General features: G+C 57.7%; 1 protein-coding gene across 3 annotated transcripts in view; it reads left to right on the top strand.

The window, feature by feature from the left end:
- The window catches only part of SLC6A6 (solute carrier family 6 member 6), a 93403-nt gene that overhangs the window by 55580 nt on the left and 21642 nt on the right, over nucleotides 1-16181 (top strand). For all 3 annotated transcript variants that reach the window (XM_040246685.1, XM_040246686.1, XM_040246687.1), the window contains exons 4-6: nucleotides 1746-1880; nucleotides 3174-3408; nucleotides 12579-12711. In XM_040246685.1, the coding sequence (XP_040102619.1) occupies nucleotides 1746-1880; nucleotides 3174-3408; nucleotides 12579-12711 (503 nt within the window). The remainder of the gene's footprint in view (nucleotides 1-1745; nucleotides 1881-3173; nucleotides 3409-12578; nucleotides 12712-16181) is intronic.

Raw genomic sequence — 16181 nt, forward strand, 5'->3', positions numbered from 1 at the left:
AGGACAAAAAAAAAAAAGTACAACGAAGATGTTTTTAATTTTAATTTTTTCAGTTTTATTGAGATAGAATTGACATATAGCATTGTTTTAGTTTAAGGCATACAAGATGACTGATATCTTTACTGTGGAATGATCATGGTAAGTCTTGTTGACATCCATCACCTCATATAGTTACGTATTTTTTTTTCTTCTTGTGATCAGAACTGGTAAAGTTTTACACTCTTAGCAACTTCTTTTTATATTTTTCCCCCACATGCGGGATCTTAGTTCACAACTAGGCATCAAACCTATGACTCTTGCATTGTGAGTACAGAGCGTTTGTCGTGGGACTGCCAGGGAAGCCCCTTAGCAACTTTCAAACACACCATCCGGTGTATCGTGACTGGTGCGAAGTCACGCTGTACACGACACACCCAGGACGAATTTGTCTTCTAATCGGAAGTTTGTGCCTTTTTGACCCTCTCGCTTGCTGAGTCGCTTCAGTCGTGTCCAACTCTGTGTGACCCCAGAGACGGCAGCGCACCAGGTTCCCCTGTCCCTGGGATTCTCCAGGCAAGAACACTGGAGTGGGTTGCCATTTCCTTCTCCAAAGCATGAAAGTAAAAAGTGAAAGTGAAGTCGCTCAGTTGTGTCTGACTCTTAGCAACCCCATGGACTGCAGGCTACCAGGCTCCTCCATCCATGGGATTCTCCAGGCAAGAGTACTGGAGTGGGGTGCCATTGCCTTCTCCGACCCTTTTGCTTAGCGATGGTATTTTCTAAGCGTAAGTTCTCTGTTTGGTCAGTTGGTTAGTTGGTTGGTCTGTTCTTTCAGTTTTTGTTTGTTGATTTTTTTTTTTTTTTTACTTGCTGGAGGCCCTGAGTTAGTATCCTCTGACGTCAGAGGAGTTCAGGCTAGGCAGCATGTCCTGGAGACCTGCTGGTCAGTAGGAGCTCAGCAGTAAGAACTCCCTCCCTGCTCCTTGTGGCGGCCCGTGACCTGGCTGGTAGCCAGCAGAGCCGGGCACACGCGTGCTGCCTGCCCGCCTGCGTCAGAACCGCCTTGCAGGAGGTCCTGCCCTTGAGCCTGGTTTCTTAACCTTCTGGAGGCTCAGGTGCCTCTGGGACACTCCCTAGGCACTCTGGAACAAAGCACATACCCATAGGCCCAAGTCGCCCACACTTTCAAAGTGTGTACGGACCCGCTGAAGCCAGTAGTGGACACCAGGTAGGAGCCCTCGCCCGACTCTTCGCTGCCCTCCTCGTACCCTGGCTCCTACCCCCGGCTGGAGAGGCCCATCTCTCGCTTCCCAGCACCCTTCCCAACTGCTTCTCAGCTTGCTGCCCTGGCCGGGCCACGGAAGGCCAGCTGAAGGCTGCAACCAGGAGGCCCATCTGAGCCGGGTGTGAGGGCTGGGTGGTCCTTCAGAGGGACAGACCTGCGGAAGACAGGCAGGCACAGAGCTTCAGCAGAGGCTCGGAGGCTTCACGCAACCGGGTAGATAGGAAGAAGACAAGAGGGCAGCCTGGAAGGGTGGTGCTGGCTGGACAAGAATTTTCAGCCAGGCCCGGGAGTCTGCCTTTCACCCTCACGTCCCCGGGTCGGGAAGATTCCCCTGGAGAAGGAAATGGCAACCCACTCCAGCATTCTTGCCTGGAGAATCCCATGGACAGAGGCGCCCAGCAGGCTGGCTGGGAGAGTTTGGGACGGAGGATGTGCGGGCCTCGGCCACCCTGAGCCTCACCCCACTCTTCTCTCTCTGCAGGCGCGTTTCTCATACCATACTTCATTTTCCTGTTTGGGGGCGGCCTGCCTGTGTTTTTCCTGGAGGTAATCGTAGGCCAGTACACCTCTGAAGGGGGCATCACCTGCTGGGAAAAGATCTGCCCCTTGTTTGCCGGTGAGTACGGGACAAAGGCCACCCGGGGCCTGGCGTGCCTCAGCTCAGCAAACGCTTACTGGGCACCTATTTGCCAGGTACACTGGAGCCTCACGCAGGCCAGCTTGGCACACGGCGGCTGCTGCTGCTCATTCCTCTCTGGGTTGTCAAAGGACGGGAGGCCCAGTAGCCGCTGAGCAGTAGGGTGTAGAAGAGAAGGCTTTCAGGAGCCGACTGTCTGGCTTCAAGTCCCACTCCCTCGTTATGCTAACTCTCGTGACTTTGGGGAAAGTCACTTCATCTCTTTGTGCCTCAATTTCCCTCTCCATAAAATGGAAATAATATGCATACTTCTAGGGTTGGTGGGAAGACAAAGCAACAGAGCCATGTAAAAGTGCTTTGTACACAAAGGAAGCCCAAAGCAGCGGTGGTAGCTTTGTTATCGCTGGGCTTCCCTGGTGGCTCAGATCGTAGAGAATCTGCCTGCAATGCGGGAGGCCCAGGTTCGATCCCTGGGTCGGGAAGGTCCCTTGGAGAAGGGAATGGCAACCCACTCCAGTGTTCTTGCCTGGAGAATCCCCATGGACAGAGAAGCCTGGCGGGCTACAGTCCACGGGGTGGCAAAGAGTCAGACACGGCTGAGCGATTAACACTTGTTATTATTGTAGCGTTTAGTCCTGTGCCTAGATCCCAGCATGTCCTCATAAGATAATACTGTCATGATGATAACTGGCAGGGGTAGGAGAATGTGTGAGTCTGTTCACTCGGTCATCCATGTAAATCTACCCATCTGTCTATCCATTAAACCTTTCTTTTATTAAACTAGTCAATAGTTACACAATCCCTGTATCTATTCAACCATGCTCCCTCTACTTATCCATCCATCCACCCATCTACCTAACCTTCCAGTCAACCACCATCCATCCAACAAAGTGAGTATCCATCCATCATTCCAACATCCATCCTTCACCTGAGTCCATCCAGCCATCCGCCTAACCGTGCATCCATTCATCCATTGATCCATCCATCCCTCCACCCATCCCTCCACCCGTCTGTCCATCCGTTCACCCAGTCATTGGCCTACCCCTCTTCCACACATCCGTCAGCTTGTTCAGCTGTCTGACTCATCTGAGCATCCGTTATTTTACCTGTCCGTCCACACAGCCATGCGTTCCTCCTGCACTTGGCTGCTGGTCCCTGTTGAAGGGCCCCTTCTGGCCCCAGGCCTGCAGACCCCAGGGGCTTCTGGTTGAGGGTGCGGCCTGGCGGGTCTGGCCTCCCTCCGATTCCCGTCTCGCTTGCCCCCGCTCGCAGGCATCGGCTATGCCTCCATCGTGATCGTGTCCCTCCTGAACATATACTATATCATCATCCTCGCCTGGGCCACGTACTACCTATTCCAGTCCTTCCAGTCGGAGCTCCCCTGGGCAAAATGCAACCACAGCTGGAACACGCCCCATTGCCTGGAGGACACCTTGCGGAGGAACCGGAGCCTCTGGATCTCCAATAGCACCACCAACTTCACTTCCCCTGTCATCGAGTTCTGGGAGTAAGGCTGGCCTCGCGGAGGAGGGAGGGGCTGGGGGGGGGCAGAGGGTAACCCTTGCCCTCGTCTTCGCCCTAGGGGTGTGGGAGCCACTCCCTTGCGGTGGGGTGGGTGGAAGAGGGGGTACAGATTTGGAGGTAAATCCATGCCTTTGGTCTCAGACAGGCCTGGACTCGAATCTCAGTTCTGCCATTGTATTGGCTGTTTGACCTCCAGCAAGTCACTGCCCCTTTCTGAGCCTCAGTTTCCTTAACTGTCAAATGAGGGCAATGAATCGTTCCTACACCCATGGGATCTCTGTGAGGATTGTTTCCCAAAGGCAGGTATATGTACTTATGTTGTCTGAAAATGATATAGTTTTCTTAATGTAGTTTAGAAAAATATAGATATAGTTAGCACATCAAACCTGTTATTGCCCAGAGTGGGGGGGAGAAAAAAGCATATATGAAGCTTGACGTAGTTACTCAAGTGAACAGGTGAGTAGATAGAGTGAAACATATGTATCAGTTAGCATTTGCTGTGTAACACCCATCCCCAAATTGGAGCAGCCATTTGTTTTCTTTGACTCATGGTCCTGCTACTTGGCAGTTGGGGCGAAGCTTGGCTGGGCAGTTCTTCTGGGCTTTGCTGGGCTCCCCCCGGTAGGTCAGCTGTATGGCATTGGGGTCACTCTTTTGGAGACTGGCTGGCTCCTGGCTGGGGTGCCACAGGCAGCTGGTCCCTATAGTCTCATCACCCTGCAGGCTAGCCTGGGCTTGTTCCGAGGCGGCTCAGCATCCCAAAACAACCCACAGGAAAGCCCCAGTGTGGGAGCACTTTTCCAGCTTCTGCTGGTACCATTTTTGTTAAGGTCCCGTTGGCCAAAAAGAGGCCTGAGACTAACCCAGACTCAAGAGGCAAGAGGTGGGGGAGTAGGCTCCGTCTTGTTAGGAGAGGAAGGAGAATTACGGGCATGTTTTGAAGTTGCCCACGCTACAGCCAGTGAGATGTGTACACACGGGCCAGTCCTGGGGAGGGCGGAGCACGGAGGCCTGCAGTCGGGTAGCTCTTCGCTGACGTACAGGGTCGTCCTTCTAACCCAGTGCTGGGAGCCCATCAAAAACGGATGAGTGCCTTGCTTTCCTTGCTCTCCACAAGCTGTTAAACGGGTGCTCAGCAGCCCCTCCGACCCGGAAGGAGCAGGCAAGGCCCCGCGAGGGATGAGAGCCAGGGCAGGGAACCACGTTAAGGGACGGCCTTGTCGCCGCCAGACAAGACTCCCTCTCCTTCGTGTGTGGATTTGCTGCGTCGAGGAGCCTCTCCCCCTCTTAGAATCTGGCCCCGGCGCCGGCCCACAGAAGAGGGAGCTAAGCGCTGGCTGTTCTCAACCGATCATCAGGGCCGGTGGGGGGGACTCAGGCTGGAAAGGGCCACTTGGCCACTCCCCCAGGTAATCCACGTCCCCCTCCTGACCTCAGGCCTTCAGGATGTGCTCAGGTCCCGAGGCTCCTGCAAATGGGTTCTTTCCTCCGAGGTGTGTTCCCCTTGTAGACAAAGACCTTTACAGGCACAACTCCCCCGCCATCCCTTGCTCCTCACACCCTGGACAGCTGAGTTCGCAGACAAAGAAATGCAGGCATTTCTTTCTTCTCACTTGAATGGGGCCAGAGGCCAGGGCCCTGTCCGTTCTCTGCTGTGCCTGGCACAGCCTGACCACCCAGGGCCTGCCCCACCCAGGATGCCGGCACTCCACCCAGCCCCTCCGGTGCCCGCCAGGGCCTCACTGCCTCGGGCGCAGGTTGGCCGCCTGGGAGGGAGCCGCCGCTCTGCCAGTGCTGGCTCGGGCTGGTGCCTCTTCCTGTCTGAGCCTCAGCGTCCTGAGCTGTACTTGGGGAGGTCGTAATCCTGCCCTCCCAGGGCGGTAGGACACCCCCCGACCCCCCACCAACAGAATGTGACCCTATGGCCATCCCTGTCTACTTAGCATCCCCGTTGTGGATGAAGCTGCCCCCCCGCCCAGGGACACCTGAGGCTCAACTTCGGAGGCACTAAGAATGGCCCCTTCCCGATGCCCGTGTGACCCCCAGTCACAGAGGGGCTGTCCCCTCTGTCTCAGGCCTGAGCCCTCGTGATCCGTGAGGTCCTCTCCCGTGCCTTCTCCCCTGCCTGTCCCCCAGCCTGGGCCCTGCTGGGGGACTCCAGGACTCCCACCTTCCAGAACCCCCATTCGGAGCACCCCAGCTCCCTTCCCTGGCCCACGTGGTCCACAGAGTGGCTCCATCCAGAGACTGCCCACCGCCCACCCGGCCTCCCCGCCCCGCCGGCCTTTGCAGACTCCCGCGGGCCCTGGCTGAACGTCCACGGATACCCCAGGGAGGACTGTAGTCCCTGGAGGAGGCGGCTTGGCCGAGGGGACCTGCCTGCCACCGGAGGGGCCAAGGCTGCCTGCCTTCAAAGGCCTCCTCTTCTCTTGGGTGCGAAGAGGGCGAAGGAGAGAGAATGCCCGTGAGCATCGTCCCAGGGACTTGCTCTCGGCATTTTGTCCCGTCTTCGTGGAGGCCCTTTATGGAGGGAACACATCTAGGAGTCGTCCCCAGCTCCTTTCAGCTTCAGCCGCAGACCCCACCCCTGGCTGGTCCCCTAGGCTTTCTGTGTAAAGTATAACCAGGTGGCTGTCCTCCCCACCCCAGGAAGACCCCCGTCTCCCTCTCCACCCTGTTACAGGTGGGTCTCTGCAGTCAGCTGTGAAGCCAGACAAGTCATCTCTCAGTTCAGAAGCCACTCCTGGCTTTTCCGTGCTTGTAGGCTTGCCCCAGCCAGGGAGGGTTAGGGTTAGCCTGGGGCAGCACATCACTCCCTCTCTCTGGCCTCGTTTCCCCGTCAGCAAACAGAGGGGCCAGGTGAGCTGGGCTTTGGGGGATGAGTAGGAGTTCACTAGGCCAAAAAAAGAAGGAAAGACAGCCTAGACAGAAGGAACAGCCATGCTGAGGCATGGCGGTCATAAAGCTCATGAGTAGCAGCACGTCCTTGGTTTGGCCCAAACATAGGACGTGTGGAGCCAGGGAGAAGGATGGAGCCTTGGACGCTAGGCAGAGAAGGTTGGACTTCATTTTCTGGGAGGAGGAGCCACGGAAGCTAGAGAAGGGGCGGAGAATCACGTGATTACATCTGTGTTCTCTGGACTTGCTCAAGGAACATACTAGGGAGAGACAGGCTGGGACACATATATTAAGCACTGACTGTATGCAGGGCCTCAGGGGGCTTGGCCATCAGAAGATGGGTTTCCCTTTAGGGTGAAGCTCAGCTTGTACGATTTCCCCTCAGAGTAGCCACCGGCCTTGCAGTGACTAGCTCTGGGGTGTCCACGGAGAGAGGCTTGCTGGGACGGGACTGAGGTGTCGCTGGCTGGCACCCACTGAGCTGCCGAGCCGTGAGCATCTTCTCAAGGCCGGTCTCCTGGTCCTTGAAGCCAAAGCCCAGCCCTGGCCTTCGCTTTCTTCACCCTCTCAGCTGTACCAGACACGTGGGACCCTGAGCTGGCTGCTCCTTTTGCACATGAGGCCTGGCAGTGCTCAGGAGCCACTTGGGCTTCTAGATAACCAGGCACCATGGAGCCGAGCCTTCCTCCTGGCCCAGGACAGGGAAGGACCTGGACGCTCATCCCTGCCAGGCCCCCCTCCCCCTCTGGTTTTCCACGAGGAGTTAGTGGACAGCCGCCGGCCATGCTGCCATCCCCTCGATCCTAGAACAGGGACCCTGACTCTAGCCTGGGGGCCCAGCTGCCCGGCCTCAGGGCGGTCACCCGTCTCCAGGGTTCTCAGAGGTAGCGAGGTCCCCATCACCTCATCGCCTGGCTAAGGGTTAAAGAGCATGGGCCTCGGGCCTGGCTTAGGTGGGACACTGAGGATCAGAGTGGTTAAGCGACTTGCCCAAGGTCACACAGGCAGCTCGGCGTAGCAGAGAGCTCAGCCCTGAACACCTCCTCTCGTGACTGCGTCCCCACCGGCCGTAAGTCCAGGGCAAGTCCACGGGCACAGGTAACATTGTGCCACGTGTGTGTGCGTGTGACCCCACCCTCAGGTGACACCTGGGGTCTCCTCTTGGCCTGGATCCCCACACCCACCCCGTCTGCAGCACACTGAGGCACGAACCCCGATGGGAGCAGATGAGATGCCCTTCTCCCTTGAAGAGCGCCTGGGACCCTGAGATGGTCATTTCACGCCAGCTTTAGAACTGAACTCTTGAGTTGCTCGGAGATGCGAAGGCAGAGTCTCTGCCCGCAGCCCGCCCCATCCTGCTCACCCCTGCCCTGAGGTCACCTCTGTCCCGGGGGTCCTGTTTGTTGCCCCCCGGCCCTGGAGGACAGGCGGGGTCAGATCTGGCCAGATGCCCTCCATCAGCCTGGAGCCATACCTTCCTCCCCAGTTCCTCCAGGGCCCCCTGGGAGCTCAGCACATATCATTAGACTTTATTAGAATCAAAGAAATGAGTCATATTTGCAAACAAGCCCTGCTCAGCCATTCTCCCCCTGCAGCTGTCAGAAGGTGGAGGCGGCGTGGAGAGAGCCCTGTGCGGCCTCCTTCTCGGGGCGGACGGGCTCTTTTATAATTGTTGCCTCCGCCAGTCTCCAGGGAAGAGCTATCGCCAATAAATGGCTGGCCGGCATTCAAAAGGAAACGATTTGGCCCACTCGGAGGACGTATTTACATCTCTGAGTGCCGGCTGGACGGCAGCGGGGCAGCCGACTCCAAACAGACGTCCAGGCGATTTTTTTTTTGGATCCCACCCTGGAATGAATCAGTCCTATTCTAGGACAAGAATGCAGCTCACCTCTTGATCTCCTCCTCTCTGTGTGAGGGGTGCGGAGAAGCCTGGGGTGCTGGGGCCTCTCACCGAGGATAGCATCATACCCAGTGGTCCGCAGGGTGGCATCAGAGAAAAAGAACCAGGCCTAGGGTTGATTGTTTTTGTTTTTTTAAAACGTGGGTAATTTCAGGTGAATTCCTGAACCTCTCTGAGCCTCAGTTTCCCCATCAAGCAAATGGGTGTAATTAATCGACTCTGCTCATGTCTGTTGAGCGCTCACTATGTGCCAGGCGCTGTTCTGGACCCAGCAACGGTCAGGACAGATGCAGGCCCTGCCTCCATGAAGATGATGCTTTAGTAGGACAGACAGACATGAGACAGATAGTGCAAGTAGCATTGCAATAGACGAGCGATGATAAGTGAAGGAAGATAAAGCCTAGAGAGGGAGGGAAGGAGAGTGACCGCGAGTGCTTTTTCCATCCGGTGGCCAGAAAAGGCTGCGTTGGTGAAAGGGTGGGGCGCAGCCAGTTCAAAGGTCCCGAGGCCGGGGAGGGCTGGACCTGTTCAGGGCACATACCAGAAGCCAGTGTGGCTCAGGGAGGAGGGGCGGGGGCCCTGGGGATGAGGAGGTTGTGCACGGAACTTGTCCTGGACGGGTTCCCTGTATGCCCGTGGTCCCAGCCTCTTCTTAACAGGCACCACCCTGTCTCTTTAAGATGTCTGTGGCTGACTGTCAGAGTGCTTGGCCAGCCTATTCAGGGAGGCAGGAGGGACTGGGGCAGGTAGGTGGGAGCCACGGGAGGTGTGGAGCAGAGGCCGAGCGTCACCTGCCTTGGGTGTTGCCAGATTCTGTCTTGATAAGAACAGACTGGGGGTGATAGTGGAGGCCGGAATATCACCGACGAGGCTGCTGAAACAGCGCTCTGGAGCAGAAGGGGCCAGGACAGGGGTGGGGGCAGGGTTGGGGCGATACAGCCAGATTTGGGGGAACTTGTGCAGCCTCCGGGGAGGTTGGAGGCACCGGCGAGGGGCAGGGCACCACGGCAGGCCCTCCCTCGCTCTGGGGCCCGGCACTCTACAGTTTACCAAGCAGTCCCATGCACCAGAGCGGGAAGACCCAACAAATCCTGGGCCGTGCCTCATGGGCATCCAATAGGAAAGGGTCCTTCAAACTGTGTCCCTTCAGGAGGGATTCCGATGGGCCTGCATGCTCTTCGGCCTCCCAGCTACCCCCGAGATGACTTTGGAAAGGATGTTGGTTACTTTGGCCGTGAGCCCACATCGGGTTCTGTTATGACAACCCCTGATTGACGAGAGGACTTTCGTTCCGTTCCTAGAACGTCTGCACAGCTAGCCCCTTGCAAGCCTTTGTAAGAACCTTAATTTTTGTGAAGGTGATATGCACCCACTAACAGCATTCAGATGGTTTGAGAAACACGTTCCCTGGTAAGGGAGCCCCTCTCCCCTGCAGCCCCCCCGGGCCAGCGACTGCCCCACTGTTTCGTGTGTCCCGGTCACTTGCCTCACCCCTGGGACATCGCCCCTTATCAGCGTGCAGGGAGATTCCTGAGGTCCTTCAGGCTGCGTGACGCTCCGCCACACACCTGCTGCACGCCTGCTCGGACCCCTCCCACGGCCCTCTGGGTGGTTGGTTTCCCATGTTTGCTCCCTCAGACAGAGCCGAGGTGAAGAGCTCGAGGTGTGTGCTAAGTCGCTCAGTCGTGTCCGACTCTTTGGGACCCCATGGGCTGTAGCCCGCCAGGCTCCTCTGTCCATGGGATTCTCCAGGCAAGAATACTGAAGTGGGTTGCCATGCCCTCCTCCAGGGGATCTTCCCAGCCCAGGGATCGAACCCGTGTCTCTTACATCGCCTGCATTGGCAGGCGGGGTCTAAGGCCACCTGGGAAGCCCGAACAGCTTGGGGTGGACCCTGTCATTGGCCATATCCAGGAGAGTCTTGGGATAGAATTGCTGGATCACAGGAAAGGTGCCTTCAACAGTTACTGCTGGCGCTTCAGAGGGGCTTTGCCACCAGCAGTGGAGAAGCAAGTGCGTGACTCGATTTCCCCATTGTGGCCTCCGTGGCTGGGCGGCTGCCAGAGCAAGGCCGCGCGGCCCCCTCCCATCCGTAGTGGGCACCACGGGTTTGCCCAGCGCAGCGGTGGGAGCCAGCAGGAGGGTGCCTGTGACCTGAGCGTGGGGCGGATGTGGTCAAGATTGGGGCTCTGGGGTCTCGGGCCCCTCGGTCAGCTCGCCCCTGAGGAGAAAGAAAAGACCTCTTGTGACTGGACACCCCATGCACTGGCTGAGCACCTGCTGTGTGCCTCCTCTGCGGGGTGTCTGGAGTCTGGTAGGCAAGACAGACTCCCCTGAGGGCGACATCCAGGGTGACGGGGCGGCCGAGGAGCCAGAAGGACACCAGGCACCTGGAGCATCATGGTAGACCCCCCTGGAAGCCTGGCGGCAGAGAGGGGCCTCCCCGAGGCTGCCCATTCTCACGGAAGCCCTGGCCACTGCCCAGCAGGCCCCAGCTTCATGGAAGGAGCCAAGCCCTGGAGGCCGCGCCAGGAAGGGCCCAGTTCTAAAGCCACCGCAGGGCCAGGCCCATGTGCTTGTACTTGACCAGCTGCACAGCCTGCCTCGTGAAGAGGCCCCCAGCCCTGAGGGTCCCGTGAGCCCTGCCGAAGCAAGGCCTGGAGCGATTCTTGTTAAAGTGAAGGCTCTGATTTCTGTATTAATCAGAAAAGGTAGTGGAGCCAGGAAAGCACCGGCTTTGGGGACCAGACAGCCTCGGTGTAGGGTGGCAGCTCTGCCACCTGCTGGCCGTGTGTCCGTGGGTGGTTGGATCTCCAAGCCTCAGTTTTCCCCATCTGTAAAACAGGGCCAGTGACTTCCAGCCCTTGGACCAGATGAGATAAATTAGAGAAGCCTCGTTGATGTGACCTCGGTGCCTGGGGGAGCCCCTGGATGTTGGGGTGAGCCGCAGAAAGGCCTTGCCCGAGTGCCAGTTGAGGTGGGAACTTTGGATTTATTCAAGGTCCTCGCTTTGAAGCTGAGAAAAAGAAAACTGGGAAGCAATGAGGACGTGTCCTGGGCCAGTGGGCCCTCTGAGCCCTGAGCCTGGGGATCGGCCTGCTCGCGGACTGGCTGAGAGCTGCAGGTGGTCTGGGGGCCAGAGCTCGTGTTTGCATTCTGCAGAAGAGGAAATGGAGGGCGGGGTCAAACGCCCCTCTTGCCGCTCCTGCCCGAGACTGTGGCCCTGAACAAGGGGCTGGGTCTCTAGGGGGAGCCAGCTTCTAGGGAACGGGAGCCTGTGACAGCAGAGCTCACGGGACCAGTTTCCCTGTGCTCAGCCTGGCTGCCTGGGTCACTGCCTCAGCAGTCGGAGCTCCGGGACCAGGGGGTCAGTTTCTGGGCGTTAAGCTTCATGGTCTCTCAGCAGCCTGGGGGCCCCAGCCCAGTTCCAGGCCCCTCAGGGCCGTGTCTGAGTAGCACTGTGGGCGTCTCCCCTGGTCAACAAGGCTCTGGACCCCAGAGGCCCAGGCTCTGCCATGCAGTGCTGAGTGGAGCTGCTGGCTGTGCTGAGTGTCCTTCAGACGGTTCACTCACCTCCTCCCAAGCCCGTCACAACCCCGGCCGGGGGCAGGTGAGGAAGCAGCACTCCCTGGGTGCCCGGAGCTGCCCTGGGGTCTCAGCCCCAAGACAGCAATGGCCGCCGCAGTCTACTGGCTGCTGGCGGTGTCCAGGGCCAGTGTATTTTGCGTGGCTTTTCTCCTCCCCCACGGAGGGGCATGTGGGTGTCCTGCAGCCCCAGAGAGAACCAACACCCTGGAGACCTATCTTTCAGTGAGATGTCCAGATAAGGAATGGGGGCAAATACAAAAACAGAGGGACAGGACAGAGAATGTGGGGTGGTGGGGTGGGGGGAAGCAGGTCATTATTCCCATTTTAGAGATGAGGAGACTGAGGCAGGCAGTTGGGTACCTAGCCCCCAGTGGTTAAGTTAAGTGGTTAAGTCAGTGGTTGGACGCTGGAGCCCAGTCGGAACCCAGTGTCTGGCCCACAGGGAGCACTGCAAAGGTCTGTGAGAATTGATCACACGGGAATCAGTACCTAGTTCACAGATGAGGAAACTGAGGCTTAGGGGTTTAACGTAACTTGCCCGAGGCCTGGCTGGATAGAACCCACGTGCGCCTGACTCAGGAGTCCAGACCCATCCCCTGGTTGGCTTCCCCAAGACTGTGAAACTGGTGTTACCTAAGATTTCCCAAGACCAGCGGGATTCCGCAGCTTGGAGGCACGGTTGAGCCCCAGACTGCTGGAATCCTGGTGCCGGCTCTCCCAGCCCCGGTCCAGCCCGTCTGACTTGGGGCTCTGTTTGCTTGAAGGCGGAAGGTGCTGAGCTTGTCTTCTGGGATTGACGAACCGGGCGCTCTGAAGTGGGACCTTGCTCTCTGCCTTCTCCTCGTCTGGCTGGTCTGTTTCTTCTGCATCTGGAAGGGCGTCAAGTCCACGGGCAAAGTGAGTTGTGCTCCCCTCCCCTCCCGCCTTGTGGAGCCTGGCCCTCTGCAGGGTCGGTTCCTGCACCCCTGGGGCCCTCCTGCTCAAAACTGGTCCTGATTAACCAGTTCTCCTAGCAAACCCGGAGCCCCCTCGGTTGTGGCATTTGCCCATTTCACAATGCAAATCTGCCCAGCAGGTCCAATTTCAAGTTATTGATGGTTTGACAATCAGCCCGCAAGATTCCTGAAATGGGGTGGTGTGCTCTCCAAGCGCCCACACACCACTGGTACCCCATTAGGGAGTGGTGGGTTGTGTGGATGTTCAGTTCAGGTCAGGTCAGTTCAGTTCAGTTGCTCAGTCGTGTCCGACTCTCTGTGACCCCATGAATTGCAGCACATCAGGCCTCCCTGTCCATCACCATCTCCCGGAGTTCACTCAAACTCATGTCCATCGAGTTGGTGATGCCATCCAGCCATCTCATCCTCTGCCGTCCCCTTCTCCTCCTGCCCCCAATCCCTCCCAGCATCAGAGACTTTTCCAATGAGTCAACTCTTCGCATGAGGTGGCCAAAGTACTGGAGTTTCAGCTTTAGCATCATTCCTCCCAAAGAACACTCAGGGCTGATCTCCTTCAGAATGGACTGGTTGGATCTCCTTGCAGTCCAAGGGACTGTTAGCGGATAACAAACCCTGAGATACCACTGCAAAGTTAACCGGTAACGGTGTTGTTAGCTACCAACTGCTCACCAGCCACGGGGACCCTTGCGACCTCAACATCCCCTGTCGACTCTTTAGAAATGTAGACCCATGGGCTGACCCCCAGACCTACAGAATCAGAAGCTGCATTTGAACACTTTTCCCCCAGATAATACAAATGTGCACTGAGGTTTGAGAAGCAAAACTTCTCAACGCATTTTTGCTGCTAAGTCAGATTAACCGAATTAACTTAGGCCTTACATTTCAGCTGTTAACTAGGAAGTTAGTTATTAAGGAGAGCTCTCACCGATCATTAAGTCGTTTGCTCATAACCGAAGTGCTGGCTGTCGCTGAAGTATCTGCTGCTGGTTAATCTGTTACATAGTGACCAAGACATTAGCTGTTAACAAAGGTGGTAGCTGAAAATTCGTGTTACCTTATTCATGCAGGTTTTAGGTGTAGCTGGTATATTGTCAATAATGAAACTGTTAGCCTGTAACTGAAATATTACCTGTTAACAGAGCCGGGCGATGGATGACCTGGTAAGCAGAATACCAGCCAGTATAATACCATAGTCATCCTGGTGGTGAAAAACCCTACAGAGGATTCCCTTGGGCTCACCGGGCTGAACCCAGGGCACTAACAGCCACAGCGTAGATGTTGGCTGGTCTACCCTTACGTGACCCCCAACTGCCATCCCCCGACCCCCATCATTTGCATCTCCATCCGGGACAATCTCTTTAAGACCAAGAAGTCCTCAAAGGTCAAAAGAGTTGAGTTAAGGTGGCATTTGAAGGACAGTGATGGGCAGTGGGTGACATCATTGGGAGAAGGGACTGTCACTGCGAGTTCTCCCCGGATGAAGGGCCTCTTAGGTAAAGTCATGATCTAAAGAGAGAAGAGCATGACATGGTGGAGGGAGACAGGTGTGCCGGGTGTGGTTTCAGGCAAGGCTCACCAAGAAGGGCGCTTAGAGGCGTAGGTCTGTCGGAAGTGAGGGGTAAGCCATTCAAAGGCCCAGAGATGTGTCCGACCAGACCCCCGGGGAGCCCCTAGCCCGATGGAGGAGCTGATGTCCGCCAGGAACCGTGAGCCTCGCCCGAGACACATGCAGGGGCAGGAGACCAGAGTCAAGCGAAATGGAGAGGGCGCAGGGCTGTCCCTCGGCGGCTGACGGACGTGACTGGCTGGAGGTCCCCCTGCTGCCCCCAGAGAAGAGGCTCCGGGCCCCCAGGGGCAGGCGTGGCCCCCAGAACAATAGCAGGGCTGGGCCAGTGCCCGGGGAAGCCAGGACAAACACAGGGAGGGTCCGAGGACTTCCTCGAGCTCCTCGGCGGCCAGCCTTCCAGCCCTGGCCATAGACCAGATCTGCAGCCGCCGTGGGGGCCGGATGGCCTCGTCCCGGCTGTGGCCTTGCTCAGTGGCTGACCCCAGCGTGGCTGGGCTGGGGAGGAGGGCGCTCCTGGGCCTGGGGGGCTCAAGACCCAAGTTCAGGTCACTTGGCTTCTCTGGATGTCAGTTCCCTTGTGTGGAACATCATTCGTCCTTCTGAGGGTCTGACACTTGGCCCAGAGTTCACTGCTGCTCAATTCATCCAAGAGATTGTGATTGTGGTGCAAACGCTCTGCACCTTGCTTGTGTGCCAGGCACCGTTCCCAGCTCCGATTATCAGTTCTTTTAGTCTCCTGATGTCTGATGTATGCGTGGCCCCTACTCCGCTTTACAGAGGTGGTAAGAGGAGATGTTTTGGGGGAAACGGTGGGGCAGAGAGGTTGATCTGTTCACGTCTACACAGCCTGTCGGTAGCCCAGGTGGCATTTGAGCTTGGGCAGCGCAGCGCCCAGCCTTGGGGCCCTGCATTCTCCTGCCTCCTGTGGCTGCCTGCTCTCACAGCACGTTAGGTCGCAGGGGGTGACAGGGACTCCAGACCCTCCCACAGGAAGGGTGGCCTCATGAACCCCACTGGCAGTTCAAATCCCAGACGCAAGCACAGGCCGGCCTCTGCAGACCTGGTGTGGGGTCTTGGCTCTGCGCCCACAGCCGGCGTGACCAGGTGCCAGTCCCTTCCCCAGGAGCCTCAGTTTCCCCCTGTGTGAAATGAGTCATGGTGTTCTCCTGCAAACACACACGAGGTGCTTGGGGCCTGCCAGGCCCTGGGTGCAGACCCACGGCCCTGGGCCTCTGGGGTGAGTGACCCACGCTGCCCAGACAACCTCCCCAGAGGAAGCCCAGGGCGGCAGAGACCAGCACGTCCCCCTGGTGCCTGGCCGGCTGCCCTCTCCCCGCCGTCCCCGGGGAAGGAGGAGGCGCTGGCTTTGTAAGTTTCCAAGGCACTTGGGCCACAGGGCTTTTGGGTCGCGGGCTCAGAGCAGCCACGGAGGTTTGCCAGCAAGAGTGGAAAAATACCGCATCCCGGCGCAGGGCCCCCGCCAGAGCTGCTCCCACGGGGATCCCAAGAGTCACCGGGAGGCTGGGAGGATGGCGCTCAGGGGCTGGGCCCCCGCCAGAGGCCCACTGGTGGCGGCTGGCAGAGCCGCTCCCACGGGGACTCCAAGAGCCACTGGGAGACTGGAGTTCGGCGCTCAGGGGTGGGCCTCGGCAGATTCTGCAAAACAAGGGTGTCCTGCCAGAGAGGCTGCCACGGTGGCATGAGCAGGTGGGCTGTGCTGCCCTGGGCTTGGGGAGAAAGCGTGCACACACAGACACACACTCAGACACAGACGTACACACAGACACACACTCAGACACACACAGACACACTCAGACACACACACAGACACATAGACACAGACA

Source organism: Oryx dammah, unplaced genomic scaffold (genome assembly GCF_014754425.2).
Source record: "Oryx dammah isolate SB20612 unplaced genomic scaffold, SCBI_Odam_1.1 HiC_scaffold_9, whole genome shotgun sequence".
Lineage (NCBI taxonomy): Eukaryota > Metazoa > Chordata > Mammalia > Artiodactyla > Bovidae > Oryx > Oryx dammah.